Raw genomic sequence first — 17,919 nt, forward strand, 5'->3', positions numbered from 1 at the left:
AGATCGAAAAGAGCAACATCAGATTTGTTTTTAAACATTCTCCTTCCACCTCATAATAGGTTCCCATATATGTTTTCCGAGAATTTTAGCTTTTTTCCCCTTCCTATCATACATCCCTTTTTCTAAATTATATACTGCCAATAACCTACTCAACCAAAGGTGAAAACTTGGGGCTTCCTTGTCCAAAATTGCAGTTGCCACACAGAGTCTTAAAACTGACATAGCCATGAATAGAGAGTATTGCGAGCCGCACTGCTCCTCGTCCCCCCCTACCCCAAGGATAATCCATGCTGGCGTGAGGCTAATTTTAATTCCTAAAGTTTGGTCCAAAAAGGATTCAATTGCCCTATGCAGCGAGCAAAGCTGAGGACATGATACAAACACATGAATAATATTAGCCTCTGCGCTATCACACCTGGGGCAGAAAATTCCGATCGTTTCCTCCCACTGCGCAATCCTAGCAGGTGTATGGTACAAAGAATGTACCGTTTTGTAGTGTTGGGCCTGCAGTGCTGCTGAACAAAGTAAAGTTCGCCCCATCTCGAGAGAGACCTGAAAACATTCCTGATCCACCTGGAGCTTGTCTGCCCATTTCCTTCCGTATTTTTCCAGATTAACCTTTTTAAGTGCAGACAGCTCTACGTAAAACCTCCTAATAGAACATTCTGCCCCCCCCTCAATTGCATCCAAAATCCCATTTTTACAGAACCCAGCAGAGCCCCACTGCTTATTTATTAGATAACTCCAAACTTGCAAAAACGTAAAAAAATTATTGGTTGCAATACCGTACTTCCCCTGAATCTCGGCAAACTGCAAGATGCCATTTAACCCCCATCAAACCCCCCAGTTTCCTGACCCCTCGCCGCCCCCAATCGACCATAACCGAATCTGCGAATATTTCTCTTGGAAGAGAAACATTCCTTTCAATTCGAGTATAGGTGTTAAACCGACCCAGCCCCAATTTTTTACAGAGTGGTGCCCAGATTTTATAAGCTGCCATAAGTGTTTTAAACCTGGTTCTTTTAAAATAACTGGGGTCTGTATATTTCAACAAACAGTTCTCCGCAGTATCCCCTATAAGTATTGCATAAATATCTGTTGATACTGTCTTAATCTGTGATTCTGACGTATCTCCCCCCATCAGTCCACACATATACTGAATGGCCGCAGCCCAATAATACAACTTAAAGTCGGAGACTGCCCATCCTCCCCTATCTCTGCGGAGAATCAAAAAGCGAAGGGCCCTCCTGGTCTTCCATTGTGCCCAAATAAATCTGTTAATAAGATGTTCAATTGCAACAAACCATTTAGCTTAAAAAATCAGTGGGATTGTCCTAAATAAATAAAGGAATTTGGGCAAGATAATCATCTTCACCACATTAGTGCACCCTACCAAAGAAAGATGAAGATTGTGTATTCGATCCAGATCTTTCTTGCTTTTAGCCACTATAGGTCCAATATTTTGATCTACAGCCTTATCTAGGTCTGCTGAAATATTGATCCTCAGATAGACCGCCGCACTGACTACCCAAACATTCTTACAGATCGCCTGACTATTCTTAATAATCTGTGTCTTGGGGCCGTTTAACGCAAAGCCCGAAATTCGACCAAAAAGAGCAGCTCTCTTTCTGCTTCCTGAATGGCGCTAGCCGGGGACGGAGTCACTATCGCCAGATCATCCGCATATGCCAAAGTTTTAAAAACTTGGCCCTGGATGCTAATTGGAAAAATCTTGTCATTTAATTCCAATTTACGAATCAAGGGGTCCATATGTACCGCAAATTATAAAGGCGAACAAGGACACCCTTGACGGGTGCCCCGATTAATGAACACGGCAGAGGTATACCCTCCATTAATTATGAGCCGAGCTGTAGGGGACTGATAGAGCGCCTGAATCGCCTTGATGAACCCTTCACCAATACCATACCACGTTAAAGCTACCCACAAGAAGTCCCAGGAGACCCGGTCGAATGCTTTTTCTGCATCCAAAAACATAACCACCATAGGGTCTCCTGAGACTTCCGTGGTATCAAATAAAGTAATGACCTTGCGAACGTGGTGAGCAGTTCCCCTTCCTGGAATAAAACCATGTTGTGTAAAACAAACTAGTAGCTCTATTCTCTTGCACAGCCTCAGAGCCAGTGACTTCGAATAAATCTTAGCGTCTGTGTTCATTAAAGTAATAGGCCTATATGACCCTGGCTCCAAGAGTGGTTTTCCTTTTTTGGGAATCACAACAATATCGGCGCCTGCCCACGACCCTGGCACAGAATTTCCTACCTGGGCCTGTAAGATTGTATCAACCAGATCCAAGCGTATTGCAGTTTGGAATGTTATATAAAATTCCATAGGAATTTGGTCTGGCCCAACAGCTTTACCTGAAGGGAGACTATTAAGTGCCATCATAATTTCTTCAAGATTCAATGGAGCATCAAGCGCCTCCCTATCTTCCTCATTGAGTAGAGGTACAATAACATCCCCCAAATACCGTTGAATATCTGAAGGGTCTCCCGTCTGGTCATCGCTATAGAGCTTAGTATAGAACGGTCTAAAAACCTCCCTAACTTCCTCAACATCAACGGCTGTACCCCCTTTACCATCTAATATTTCCTTAATTTGTCCCGAAGCCAACCTCTGTCTTGTGCGAACCGCAAGGGTGTGTCCCACTCGCTCGCTCAATTCGGGGCATTGTTCCTTATTTGTCAAATAGATTGCAGCCGCCTTAGTCGCGAAACCCTCATTTATCTCTGCTTTAATATGCGTTAATTTTAACAGTACTGTATCTAGGGGAGCACCAGTCCGAACTGCGAGGCACAATTCACCCTCTGCCTCTGCTCTAACCAGCTTACTAACTCTACTTCCCTCCTGCCTTTGTTTATACATGCTGTAACTTAATGTCTCACCACGGATCCCAGCTTTAAAAACGTCCCAGCTAACTCCTGTGGCCGTACTCCCCCGATTAATTTGCCAAAAAGTAGCTATCCAATTATTCATATGTTTAATATAATCATCGTCTTTAAGCAGCTTCCTTTCGAATGTCCATGTATGTGCCCATCCATTCCCTCCTGCCAATTTAAGTGTTAGAACAAGTGGGTTGTGATCAGAAGTCAGATGGGGAAACTTCTCTAACTGACTTTTGGACAACGAACAATTGGATATAAAAAAGTAATCAAGTCTGACACAGACCTTGTGTGGAGCAGAATAGAAGGTGATTCCGTCGTCTAATGGGTTCAGCCGTACCCATACGTCGGATAGAGCATTATGTCATGCCAAATTGCAAATTACCCAGCATACTTTCTTCTTACGACCTCCATAGAGCTGTCCGTGCTCGGTACCCAAACCCCCTCCCCATTTATATTAAAATCCCCACACAGGATGATCGGCTAAGCCCACGAAGCCAACTCTGTGTCTAGAAATTCAAAGACATCTGGGTCATCCTCGGTAGATCCATATACTGAACCTATAGTGACTACTTGATTGTTTATTACACATTCCAACAAGACCCATCTACCCCATTGATCTTCCTTCTTTTTATTAACCTTAACATCCCTTCTTTTAGACAAAATGGCCACCCTTCTAGTCTTGGTCCCCTGTTTTGAGTACGCCAATAGAAAAAAATCCAAAGGCTCCATTAAATAGGCCCTTGTCCCTTCTACATGTGTCTCCTGAAGACAGACAAAATCCAACCGCATTAGCCTCAAGGCAGCCGCAACACGCTGTCTTTTCATATGATTATTTAATCCACACACGTTAAGAGAAGCAATTCCTATACTAATTAAAATACATCGTATACCTGTCCTATCCAAATAGCCAATGCATTATTGCGTAGTTTCCTCCTTTCCTGCACAAAGTGCTTCATTCCTTTGCTAATGCACCTCATATGACTGCTTAACCGTTTCAAGATTGATACTGTGCTACACCGTGTGGAAACCCCCCCCCCCCCCTTAACCCCACCACCTCCCCCCCCCATTTAAAACTAGCCCCCAATCTCCCCCCACCCCCATACAGGCAAATAGGTCACTCATGACCTATATGTGACGGCTCAGACTGCAGCAGTCGCATCCCCCCCCTCCTCCCCAAGCTTCCACCCTTTGTGTCGCTTAATACCAACCCTCACCTTTGGGGAAACCCCCTCTGTCAAAAACACATCTCCAGTAAAAGAAAGAAGAAAAGAAAAGCAGGCCATAAAAGGCTTCACAAGAATCAGCAAACAATCCCCCCCTAACCTCCCTTCTCCTCCTTTAGTTCTGTGAGATACTGCTGGGCCTTAATCTCTGGAAAAAACATTCGGACATGCCCCCTAGCAATTATCTTAAGACTTGCCGATACAATAGGTAGGCCTCATGCCCTAGGCTCTGAAGGGGTGCAATCAGCTATCTAAGCTTCCACCTTCTTTCTACCGTGGCGTGGCAGAAATCCGGGTGAGCAAAGAAAGTAACACTATCAAATGTACACCTAGCCTCTGGTTTGGCCTTCTCCATAATCTCCTGTCTTAACAGAAAATTGCCGACATAAACAAGAATTGCCTGAGGTTTTGCATCCTGAGATGCCCCGTAGGTTTTTTTCTGAGACTTTCCCACCCCCAAGATGTCAATTCTGGGAAGGCCCCCTTAAACAAGTTGATAACAAATGACCTAGCATTCTGCCCTTCAACCCCTTCCGCAACTTCTAAGAGTCTTATTTTGTTGCATCTCTGGCGGATCTCAAAGTTCTCCAATTTCCATTGGACGTCGTCCGCTATCTTCTCCTGCGCCTCTTTGAATGATTGTCATCTAGAGACGTCATCTTCCAGCCTCCCCGTTCTTTCTTCTACATGGCCAACCCTTCCTGCCATCTCATCATATAATTTGTTCATTTTCCCCATGGAGTTCTGAATTTCTTTTGCCGCCTGTTTGGCTCTCCAGCTTTCTACTCTGGCTTCACCCTGCATCTGCTTCAGGGTGGTGTACAAAAGATCAAGTGAGGTGGCTTGAGGCTGGGTGCCCATACTATCCTGAGTCAGCTGTAAGTCAGCTGTCATGCCCTCTTGATACAAATGCGAGGTTGCAGAGTAGTCTCAACAGAGTTTCCTGTTTGTCCCAGCTTCTAGAGGACTAAGAGGGGGTTTTGACTTCGATTTTGTCCTTCTTTTCTGCTGAGGGCCCCTATGGGTCGCAGGTGCCTGCTGAAAATGATGAGCTTACTGCCAAATCCAAGTCAGAACTGCTAATGAAACAACAGTCACTTGATATCTGGGAGTCAGTTTCGATGTTGAGGGAAAAAAAACCTTCCCCATCCGAGGTGCCAGGGATCCCCCTGTCCAAGATTAGTGCATAAGTGTGTCCCTCAGCCTCCACCTCACCCAACACAGCAGAAGAAGCCCCAGGGGGAACTTCTCCAGGTACATTAATTCCATTACTTGGCAAGGTTTCTGCCCCCCCCCCCCGGCAGCCCCCCCATTAGAGCCAGCGTCTTGGCCAAATTTAACATTATTGCAATCTTCCAGTCCACTTTCATCCAAGATCGCACTCCCACTGGTAGACTTGCTTTTTCCCATGTTGTGTGAGTTTTGTGAGTCTTGAGCCTCAGCTATTGCAGAGGAGGAGGTAGAGACATCACTCGGCTTCCCTTGCATCGCACCGGTAATCGCCTGTGGCTCTGCTTCCGCTTCCGCTTGTTGCCCAGCAATCGCTCTTCCAGCGTCCTCCTCCAGCGCAACACCAGAGCCAGTTCCAGCAATCTCCGTCACCTTCGTCTGAAAAGATTCTTGTAAGGTAGGTTGCCTTAATGCAGGCTCTTTGGGGTCTAGATTTACTCCCATCTGTGCCCCCTTTCACCATCGCCGCCTTACGGATAACTCCGATTGGGTCTTTTCCCCCGCTAGCTCCGACGGGCCCACTGCCGCCATTGCCTCGTAGGTCGTCAGGTTTTTTGGCCCTGCCTCTCCGTGACTAGGTTGAGCTGCGCCGACTGTGGACTAGAGTCACTGGGTCCTTTAGAGTCTCTTTGCCGCGGACATCATCTTGTTGGCCCTTTTGTATATTAGCATCTTTCAGCTGCTGCTTGGGCCCCCTAGGTGCCATGCCTTCTTTGCCTCTAAGCCGCCATCACCTCTGGGGAAACTGACCAAGCCGCTTCGCTACAGTTGCCGTAATACACAGCACTCGTCGGAACAGCGTTAAATCACGAATCCATGCTACTACACGGTGACTTGCGATGTAAGGAGTCTCCAGCATTCCGACATCAGAACTTGGGAGGAGGGAGGGAGAACTGCGACTACTAGCTGCAATCAGTCAGCGGCCATCTTGCCTCCCCGCACTTCTCGTTGCTGTTTCTTCTTCCTTATCAAACTTCTTAGTTTTATAGTGATATTAGTGTTGTGATTAAATTAGAAAATTAAAATAGGAAAATCAGGAAAAAACTCAAGATACTGGAAGGGTAGGCAGTCCAGTATAAGTGATAGGTTGAAGGAGACATTAAAAATGAAGGGAAAGAGTGCAATATTGCAAAGACAGGGTGAAGAGAAGTGTGACATGGAGTGTACTAAGCCACTTAAAAAATAATCATTATTGTAACAAAACAATTATAGATAAAAAAAAGTCGAGTTAAAAGGATGTCTCCACATAAATGAAAACAATTATGGCTATTATAAATTAAAAGAAGCACAAGAGAAAAAAGGATATTAACACTAGTTTAAAATAATTTTAATAATCCAAAATGAGTGTCAACACAATAAAGCATAATAACATTATACTCACAAGATTAATGACTAAGTGATTAATACACCTTACAAAATTACATCTATTTCTGATTTCAAATCTAAACTCCAGTCTTCAGCTGATGTTTTCCCTTGAGTTCCACAGTATCAAGACTTTGGTCTTAGGTCACAACAAATTCATGACATCCGATAGTGTGGTTGAGAAAAACTGTGAGCACCATTCTGCATATGAAGAACCTCAGTATGAGACAAATATGGTAAGATACCTTTCAAAAAACACTTAACGATTTCCAGTGCTGCAATCCAAATCTTGCTTGTCTAGTTCAAGCCCAATAAGGTGCTGGGACATTAATCTCAAGTAGCGGATTTTCATAGCAGTTCAATAATTTTGCATTATAACATCATAATGAGTAAGGTTAATATGAATATTCATTATGGTCAGCAATGGTCTTTGTTTACAAAAAAGCATTTCCTTGATGTTTGTGCACTTGTGATGATTTTTCAGGCGTTCCAGAAAACATTGAATCACCCGAGTTTGAAACATCTGAAGAGATTGAAGGCCAGGCGGATGAGGAGAGAACATTAGGTAAGATAGAAATGTACATCTAAAAAAAAAATGCACATCATGTGGATGCGGTCTGACATTTAGAAATGGTGCAAAGAATTTGTGCTCTCCAGGTAAAATAGCATTTTGCAAAGAGCAAACTTATTCCTGTGTTTTCTTGCAATTATACTTTGCTGAGAATTGAATTGAATTGAACTGCTTATGTACAGAGCTTAGACTACAAACTAAACTGACTTAAGCCGCGAGTTATCGGTCATGTCTTGAGATGATTTTACTATGTGGTAAAGCAAAAAAGTAACTTTTGACAGTTCTACTAAAGAAGAAGTGGGTTTTGGTTAAGCTTAAGGATTCTTGGATGACATGCTAGATATGGACCACCAAAAGCCAAGGTATTCTCCATCATTTTCACATGTGCAGTTGACATGATCAGAAGATGGCATTCTTAAATTCGGAGGAGTTACTGGGTTGTGTTATTGAACTGGCTGCTTACGGGATGGACACATTCCAGGGAAGGCTTTGTGCTCAATTGAGGTCTCTAGAAATGCTTTATTTGTTCTGGAGTCCTCAGTGTGTTCTTGGAGCAGTGTGCAGTGATTGCAACTGCTTTTCCCAAGATCAGCATTTACCGTACAGTTACAATGCCTTCTCAAGTTTTAAGAATCTTTTTAACGAAGGCGTGGAAATGTATGCTCTTGCAGATCTAAAAAGTGTGATGGTAGGAGTAGCTTAGTTCTAGATACGGTGTACGGAGGTGCATTGGTATATAAACCACACTTTGTGGTCTGCTGCACTTATATGTATGTTTACCAATACCTCTAAGGGGATATTTTCTATCTATAAAGGCACCCTTGCTTCTTGCCTTGGCATGATGGTTTATTTATTAAACATGGATGGTACTGTAAATGTTGGAATCTGAAATTGTTCATATCTTTGTCCCTTGTTGTAGCTTAAAACATGTATTACGACCAGGGACATTCTTTGTGTATTTGACGTAGCACTGGGGAAACTGTTCAGACAATAGCCTTTTGCTCACCTTTTCATTAGCAGCTGGTTTGATCTTTAAATAACATCAGGGGTGAAAGATATCTTCTTGATATCCTTAACTAGAACATGCTGCTGCCTCACAAAAGGAATTAATATGATCCATGAGTGCGAAAGGACTTTTTGACTTGTGATCTATGAAAAAGCAGCATAGCATAAGGTACTTTTTTATGTGCTGAGAGTATAAAAATTAAGAATGGTGGAGTCAGAAGCAGAAGAGTAGAGAGATAATCATTCCTTCTACTGCTGCCTGTCATGCTTAATAGGGCCTTAAAGGCAGCAATTGTCTCTGTATACTATCAATTAGATCATCAATAGTGATTGACTGCTAGTTTTCAATTAAAAAGAATTACATTCCCTAGCCCGTGATGCTGCATCTTGTTGTTAATATTAGAAAATATTTTCACTTGTAGGTTCAGTGAACGCATGGGGAACATCCTAAATGAAAATAGTGGAGCAAAAACACTGAAATAATGCTAGGCAAACAGAAGCAGAAACACATGGCAAAATACAGAGCAAAACACAGGAACAAACACAAGGCACTGAGCAAGCATGGCTAGAACTTGGAACCATATGAGGTCTCTGTGTCTAGAGAACATTAATTTGGTCAACTTAATATGCCTACAATCGTTGCCTGCTGTTCCATTCAACGTTTCATTGTTAGGCCAATGACTTTCCAGCAGTTATTGAAATATTGGGGCATTACCTCTACACGTACATTTACACATGCGTAACTAGTATGTGGATCACATTTTCCTTTTTATGTATACTGCTAGTATTGCTAAATAGACTACAAATATTCACATTTCCTATACGTAAAGCCAGGCAAATGAGTTTTGTAATTTATGTCTAGGAATGCAGTGTGGGAGACTGAATTCAAAAGAAAGTTTGTTCCAGTGTATGGAATTTAATTTAAAGGATAGCAGATAAGTGTGGAAATCTTTAGGCACAACCTCGAGTAACATTCAGATTTGTCATCACCCTTCCTATTGAGTGCCTGGTTTTTCTACCCCATACAAGAACTACAATGTTCAGCGTCTGTGAATGAGTTCTCAGTTTCCTTAACCTATTGAGGGCCTGATGTTTCTTTCTCAACCAAAAAAGATGGTGTTCATCTATTTTATAGTTAGTTCTCTATTTGCTCTCTTGTTGAGTGCATGGCTGTTCCATTCTTACTAAAAACATGCTTAAAGTCTTTAATTGGGGCTGTACTTCTGCTCCCTCCTGGGTGCCCAGTTATTCTATCCCAACCAAAAACATTTGTCACGGATAGGTTTTCCATTTCCTGTCTTATGTTGATTTCATGGTGGTTCGGTCTCAACCAGTAAGGTTGGTGTTCAATGTTTCTGAATGTACTCTTTTTCTGTGTTCTTTATAAGGAAGTAATTTTGTGCAGCGCATTATTGACATCCTCAAGTTCCTGTGGGTCTTATTCCTGACTATGTTGGATGGACTCACACAGTGGCTTGGATCCCTCACAAAACACTATGTCAACATGTCCACAGTGCTCTGGGTGGAAAGATACGTCCTCACCAAAAACGTGTCCAAGGTATGTGCGTTGTTCAGTAAATGTGCCCCAGTTGTTTCTGACTTTTTGTGAACTATGTTGAATCATTGTGTGGGCATCAATTAGCTGTGCCTTATTAGGAACATACTTCCAAGCAAGAGCTTTGAGAATTGTGCATCACTTCACCTTTGTGATGTTTGACCAGTTTAGTATGCCATTCTAATAACCATTTGTAGCAAACTGTTTTGTGTTCCCCCAAATATTCAGCAGTTACCTTGATTTTAAGAAATTCATATCACTGTGTGCAGAAACCTTTCCAGAGCGTGGGCCAATTCATAAAGGCTAGGCTGCAAAAGTTAAAATAGAGAGCTGAGAGGCAACAATATACAGTACAGTACATAAATCAAGCGGTTTTCCAAGGGGTATTCATATATGTTCACAAAAAAGAGTAGCGGTCCTTCAGATTATTCTTCAAAGAATTTTTTATTGCAGTCTTCAAACACAATCTTGACAGAGATGACAGCCAACGCGTTTCGCCCAGATTGGGCTTCCTCAGGGCAAAATAGTATTTTGAATGTCAACGGGACTTCAGTGTGATGTCACACGGAGGGCGAGCCTGATTTTCGGGTGTCGAATTAACGCTGTCTAAAAGTGAAGAGGTCCACACGCTTTCTATTTAAAGATGGATGCCAGTATACATTGAACATGAACACGGTGCTGACGCAAAAATTTGCTTTCAGATGAATCTTACTCTAATGCGTATAATGGTCAGGTCTGAATCAGTAATACATAATTTTCCGGGTGGACACTATGATAGGTGTCACTGGATGTAACAAGTTATGTTGCAGAGCGAGATGGAGCCATCCAGCATGCGGTTTCTCTGCAAGACCGACCCCTACGAAGATTCGGAACCGGGTGCTGGATGGCTCCATCGCGCTCTGCAACATAACTTTTGTGTAAGTTTACTTTTTTTGGGGGGATTTACCAACTGCAAGTATATTTTTATGTGCAGAGACTCTGCACATAAAAATATAGCAGAGAGGCCCTGTTTTTTTATGTTCTTCCTCATCTGACTTCATTTTCATTACATCTGGCATTCTGTAGTCGTTCAGGGGCACAACACAATGGCCTCCCTAAGACAGGGTCACCTAGTTCTATCTATAGTTTGGGGAAATTGCATACCAAGAATTATGGATCTTACATGTATTGTGCGTGACAGCGTTCTGAATGGAAATATAACACATACTGTCCCCTTAAGTATCAATGCTTGTGAGATACCCACTAAAATGTGTTGCCTATTCTATTTTCAAAATACTGGTTGAACGTTGCTAGCGCAGCACATTTTGCCATGGCACCCATTTAGTTTCAAAGTTCATGTGAGGCATTTGATGTTCTAACCAAGTCTCCTCAGAAGACAATTATGCAGTCATTGTAAGCATAAAGAAAATTTAAATCATGCATGAAAAGCATTGAGCAATACATGAGTTTTATAGTAGATTAAGTGACCATACCTCTGCATAATAAAATCACTCAGAGTTTTAGTTATACTCTTGATTTACATCTGAATATAGTTTAAGACATTAACAATAACTTGTTGTTTCATTCCAGGGAGGTGATGTTAACCGAGGTGCCTTGGAAGACCTATACTTGCCACCTGAGGAAGGAGTAAGCCCCAGCTCAGAAGCAGAGTCACCTGTTTGCATTCACGAGGAGTCTGGGGCAGAGAAGACCGTTGTCGACTCTCAACACAGCATGGCTTCAAGGCAGGTGCATAGATAAGTTCTTGGGGCCATTTGAATGCCATTTTGAGATGAAATTAAGGGGTTATGAATGTTTCTGGTTACTACATACTTAGGTGGCTTTTATTTAACTGGCCACCAGGTAAATAGTGACTATTCTCTGCTATTCACGCAGCCACTAGATAAATAGTAAAGATTAACTATTTGGTCAGCAGCCTTTAAGTAGCAGAAAAAGTCACTATTTCACCAGACGCTGGATAAATAATAAAGATTATGCACTGTTTACCTGGTGGATGAACAAATAGCAAGGAAAGGTCATTATTTACCCCACCACCCTCTAAAGAGCAGCCATTATTCGATATTTGGCTGGCTGCCATGCATATAGCAAAGAAACATTACTATTTACCTGTACTGTGGTTAAATAGCAGACATAACGGACTGTTTGGCCGGCGGTCGAGTAAGTATCGAAGAAAGTTTACTATTCACATGTTAACCGGCTAAATAGGAAACATTATGTCCAGCGGCCGTACAAACTGCCTAAAAACTTCATCCAGCTGGTGGCAGATTAGCATACATTATCTACAATGATTTACTTTGCTGCTGGCTAAATAGCAGAAAGGATGTACCATTTAGTCAGTGACCTTTCAAACAACACGGAAATATCACTGTTTACCCGATCGCTGGCTAAGTAGCAGACATTATAACCTACTGGAGAGCAGCCATGCAAATAGCAAAGAAATTTACTTTTTACTTGGTCACTGGTTAATAGCAGGCATTTTGCACGACTTAGCCGGTGGCCGAGCAAATAGTGGTGAAAATCCATTATTTGCCTGCCTACTGCCTAAAGAACTGAAATTATGTATTATTATGCTTAGCACAGATTTTAATATGCACTTACCACCAGGTAGAACTGCAAACAAGGAGTGAACACAATTATCTCACATGTCCTTATGCAAATAAGGGCTAACACTGGCTACAATGCAATTTGTACCTGAACAGTACAATCTAAACGTCTCAATAGCAATCAAAGAGAATGTTTGAATGTTTCTAAGTAAATTTTGCAGTAATTGTCCAGCATGCACCTCCATTGTACTAAGGGCCAAGACACAGCAACTTGTGAGGCCCATTATAGAGCGGTCACTTACTCTACAAATGCATCTGCTCCTCTAGGTCTACCGGAAGAGGCCGCTAATGATGGAGATGCTTAGGACCTTTGAAAGATTAAGTGAAGCTGTTACGTTTGTAGCGCTATGCACTTGCTTTAATACACAAAGTCATGTTAACACACCAGGGCCAGATAAAGGATTCCAAAAATGCTCTAGGCTATAAAGACTGATTTTCCTGTCTGAGTTTCCATGTATAAAATCAGTGTAATCTGGAATTTGTAATTCTGGTGTAGCAGAATTAAGGAAATCTGAATAAAACGCATGAAAACAATTATTTGTAAATCTAAGGCTAGAATTGAAAACATTGTATCCCAGTGATATGGTGCCATCTGATAACCTTATCTATATAGGATCTGTGTGATCTGTTTCAAATAGAACCAATTGCAGATGGCCCCTTATGCAAGTCTGTTCAATTCATTATTATTAAGTTTGGATTTCCAATTTAATTTCAATTTATTAAGATTTAGATCTCCAAGTTATTTCATATTAATACACATATCAAAAGCTTTCAAAAATATAAATGTGTTAAAAAATATAATTTTATTTTCTAGTAATAGTAAAAGATGGCAAGCTTTTTCAACAGAACAAACATTAAATGCTATTAAAGGACTCTTCAGATATGAATGATGCATTAAGTGCAGTGTGGGATATACAAAGATTATGTAATCTAGAACTTGTACTCCATTTTTACATAATTCACATATCCTATTCTTAAAAGATTGTTTTTGCCTTACACCTGTTACATTCTTCAAGGATAAAATACTAATTCTTAGTAAAGAAACAAACAATGAATTCCATGATCTAAGTTCCACGTTAAATATGGCTGAGGTTTTTTTCATCATACAGGAGGATAACATTAATTTATATTTGCCCTTTTTCAAGCTGAAATCGTCATTTAACCCAACACTGATGTTAAAAGAGGTCTGTTTCTGCAGACATTCAATTGCGACATTAACATAGTTTTGAAGACATTTTGTTCATGTTTTAAAATTAATTCAGATTGTAAATGAAAGTTCTATAAAAGATATCCGCTATCTTTTTTCAAAACTTTCTAAATACATTAGTTTCCTTAAAGGGTTCTCTTTGCTATTGAGTACCCTAACGTAAAACTGAAACAAGCCTAGCTCAAAAGCGCTATTCAATCCAAGCTCTAACCTGATACCCTGGGCAGCAGCAGAATATTCAAATTACATATTTTGTGTAAAATGTGCCACTCAATGACATTCATAAATAACCATCTCAGCCGATCAATGTTTACAGTTGCATACAAAAGACGAGGGGTATTATCAACTGATACAGTAATAGAGATGAACAAAATGTCTGCTTCAAAAAGTTATATAAAACATTCTGTCTATTAATGTGTGACAGTGCTTTACTAGATATTTTTTCTTTCTCGTTCAGATTGTAAGAGAAGATTTTACCCTAATAAGGGTACGTTATTACGACCTCTAACTTCTCGTTACCTACATGCTATTTAAAGTTTCATTTCCGTCTGCAACTTTTCCCCCCTAAAGGTCAATATTTTACTTTTTTTCATGTTAATCTTTAAAATATGCTTTTCTACATATTGCTGAAGAGCATTAAAGTGTTTTTGTAGACCCTTTGGTGTTAAATCTAAAATGACAATGTCAATGACAATGTCGAGTAGGATCTAAAGGTGGAGGAATAGCCATAATATATCGGGATACTTTTGAGGTCAAAACCAGGGTTGAGATCATAACAGATGCCGAGGCTATATCCTTCTCTGTAAAATTGATCAGGGAAGAAATATTCCCTGGCCTCCTAACCTACAGACCCCCGGGATCTAAAGTGGGATTTCTAAAGTCAATATATACCTTCATGGAATCATGCCTGGAAACCCCGCACTTTACAATATTGGGAGATCTTAACTTCCATTTGGAAGATACAAAAAACCCTGACACCAGCTGCCTACTGGATAAACTAGCCAGTCTGGATTTTTATCAGATTATTGACGAGCCCACACATATAGCAGGGCATACGTTAGATGGGATATGCACTAATAATTCTGGCATATCCATCAGGAAAATCTGCATCCTACCATGGACCGATCACTCAGCGATATATTTTGATGTATCTTATCTATCAGCCAAGAGAAGATATATCCCGCAGACTCTAGACAACAAGTATAGAATCTGGAAATCAGTGAATGAAGCACAGATTGCATCAGCCCTTGCAAATAGGCCGGTAATATCGCATGACTTAAACCAAACCATCGATAGCTTTCATAGCTGGTTAATCATAGCGGCAGACAAAGTAGCACCAGAAGTGTCGAAAAAATCTATAATTTAAAAAGCCTCCTCACCTTAGTATTCACCTGAATTAAAACTAATCAAGATTAAGTGCAGGCAGAAAGAAAGAATTTGGAGATCCCAATATAGTCCTACTCATAAGAGAGACTACTGTGCAGCCCTGGAGGAATACAAAGCTGCCATCATATCAGCAAAGGCCACATACTATACAAACAAAATCCAGAATGCTGCAAATTCCTCCAAAGAACTATTTCAGACAGTCAATGCCCTGATGAGATGCCCTCGAGATAGCATGTTCATACCGGAACAATCATTTGTAGACCAAATTGCCACTTTCTTTCAGAATAAGGTTCAGTCAGTGTATGATAACCTAGAAAAAGCAATACACAATACAGAGAAGCAAACTGCAGTTCACTCTGAAGTTACAGTGGAATATGAAACCCTGTCATCCTTCACATTACTAACAGAAAAGAAGGTAGAGGAGTTGATATTAAGTATAAAATCGGGTTCCCCGCTAGACCCATGCCCACCTCATATAATACATCTGGCATCAGAAGTCATAAGCAAAATCTTTAGGCATAACACTCGACACCAATCTCAACATGCAGAAACATATCGGCATGGCAACTAAGGGAGCGAACTACCAAATCAATACCCTGAGGAGACTTAAACCCTTCCTCCCTGCCAAAGACTTCCAAACTGCAGTACAAGCACTAGTCATTCCCCGAATAAAATACGACAGCATCGCTCTCTGCGGTCTCCCTCTAACTTCTACTGCACCCCTAAGAGCTTCCCTAAACGCTGCAGCGAGGCTCATCACTGGGTCAAAAAAACACTCGCATATCTCCCCTGACTTGAAATCCCTGAACTGGCTGCCTTTTGAAGCCAGAATACATCTGAAAATCGCCTGCATGACACACAAGGCTCTACACCTGAGCTCACCCGGATACCTCACCCAGAAGCTGACAATCTCTGGCGGCACTAGAAACACTAGAGGCACAAACAATCTTCTGCTAAAACCTCGAAGATTCCAGAAGGAAAAAACTTAAAAACGCTCCTTCTCAGGAATGGCACCCAGGATCTGGAACTCACTCCCTCCTGAAACCAGGCTCATATCATCCATCACACTCTTTAAGAAAGAAGTAAAAGCTATCCTCATGGCTAAATACACCTGAGCTATTGACGCCGGTTTTCAAAGTCGCTGCACCGGTCTGTATTATCTGTTAGATCCCTTCGATTATTTGTTTTACTTGTGTTGTTGATTTACCTGACGATCTATGCTTTCACTTATTTGTACCCCTTGCATTATTGATGTAACTGTTTTACTATGCTCCTTCCTATGCCTTCCCCACCCCACTTATTACCTTCAATTTCGCCATATCTAATGGCTTGTTTTGTATGCACTGTAAAGCACTCTGATATCTGCAAAGATCTGGTTCGCGCTATATAAAACTTTCAAAATAAAAATAAATAAAATAAGCTCTGTGCTATCTCCTCTAATCAACAAAATTCTGTTGGATGGAGTGTTCCCTGTAACATGGAAGAAAGCATGTATACGCCCACTTCTAAAAAAGCCCAAACTGGACTCACAGGATGAGTCGAATTACAGACCCATCTCCTGTCTGCCTTTTACAGCAAAGGTGTTGGAAAAGGCTTTAAACACTGAACTCATGTCCTTTTTTGAGAAAAACAATTTATTGGACATTACTCAACATGGATTCCGACCTAAGCAATCCACGGAAACTGCCTTAGTTTTAGCAATAGATGAAATCCGTAGGGCTACAGATGAAGGAGGGAGTGCTGTAATGGTCCTACTTGACTTAACAGCAGCATTTCATACGGTAAACCATACTGTGTTGAAACAAAGGCTGCAAGAGGCAGGTGTCAAGGGGACGGCACTCTCTCTCCTGTCATCCTTTCTGGCAGACAGGAAACAACTGGTCTACTGGAATGGGCTCAGATCAGAAGAATTCATCCTGCCGGGAGGAGTCCCCCAAGGATCGGCCTTATCACCAACGTTGTTTAACATTTATGTAGCCCCCTTAGCTAGCCTGATAAAGCGATACGGATTTAAGCTGGTATCATATGCTGATGATACACAGCTTATAGTATCGGTAGACAAGGGTGCAGATTCCAGAGCCTTGGACTTCTGTAGATGCATGTCATCCGTGATGAACTGGATGAATGCTAACTTCTTAAAGTTAAAAGCAACCAAGACAGAGGTCATTGAATTTGGCTCAAAAGATCAAATCTGGAATCAGTTATGGTGGCCGAGCACGGCCGGAACACCTCCGACACCAGTTGTAAAGGCAAGGAATCTGGGAGTAATGGTGGAAAAAAATCTTTCCTGGGCAGCACAGATCAATCAAGTAACATCAGCCTGTTTCTTTACCCTTAAAGGGCTGAGAAAGATCCTCTCATTCATACCATTTGCCTTAAGGAAAACTGTTGTCGTGTCAACCATACTCTCCAGAATTGATTACTGTAACGCTCTCTATCTTGGACTGGGTGTAGCCCAATTAAACAAACTCCAGGCCATTCAAAATGCTGCGGCCAGAGTATTGCTTGGACTGCCAAAACACCATCCCACATCGGCAGCTATAAAAAAATCTTCATTGGCTTCCAGTGTGCAGACGGATAGAATTCAAATGACTCTGTCTAGTCCATAAGGCTGTGTTTGGAGAGGGTGCGGAAAAAGTGCGGAATCTTTTCTCAAAGTATGTTCCTGCTCGGATCCTCAGATCTCCCTCTTTGGGTCTGCTACAAGTTCCAAAGATACAGAAAGTACACTGTGGAGGAAAGCGCTTCTCATTCCTGGCGTCAAAACTCTGGAACAAACTTCCACTGCACATAAGAAGTCTGCCCAGTAGATACACATTCTGCAAGGAAATTAAAACTTGGCTCTTTCCCTAAAGTCATCTGAATGTCTGTACA

General features: G+C 41.5%; 1 protein-coding gene across 2 annotated transcripts in view; it reads left to right on the forward strand.

The window, feature by feature from the left end:
- PIEZO1 (piezo type mechanosensitive ion channel component 1 (Er blood group)) overlaps nt 1–17,919 on the forward strand; it is a 901,942-nt gene that overhangs the window by 783,877 nt on the left and 100,146 nt on the right. For both annotated transcript variants that reach the window (XM_086945809.1, XM_086945810.1), the window contains 3 exons: nt 7,203–7,283; nt 9,683–9,852; nt 11,419–11,573. In XM_086945809.1, the coding sequence (XP_086801935.1) occupies nt 7,203–7,283; nt 9,683–9,852; nt 11,419–11,573 (406 nt within the window). The remainder of the gene's footprint in view (nt 1–7,202; nt 7,284–9,682; nt 9,853–11,418; nt 11,574–17,919) is intronic.

The sequence above is a fragment of the Lissotriton vulgaris genome, chromosome 12 (genome assembly GCF_964263255.1).
Source record: "Lissotriton vulgaris chromosome 12, aLisVul1.2, whole genome shotgun sequence".
In the NCBI taxonomy this organism is placed as follows: Eukaryota; Metazoa; Chordata; class Amphibia; order Caudata; family Salamandridae; genus Lissotriton; species Lissotriton vulgaris.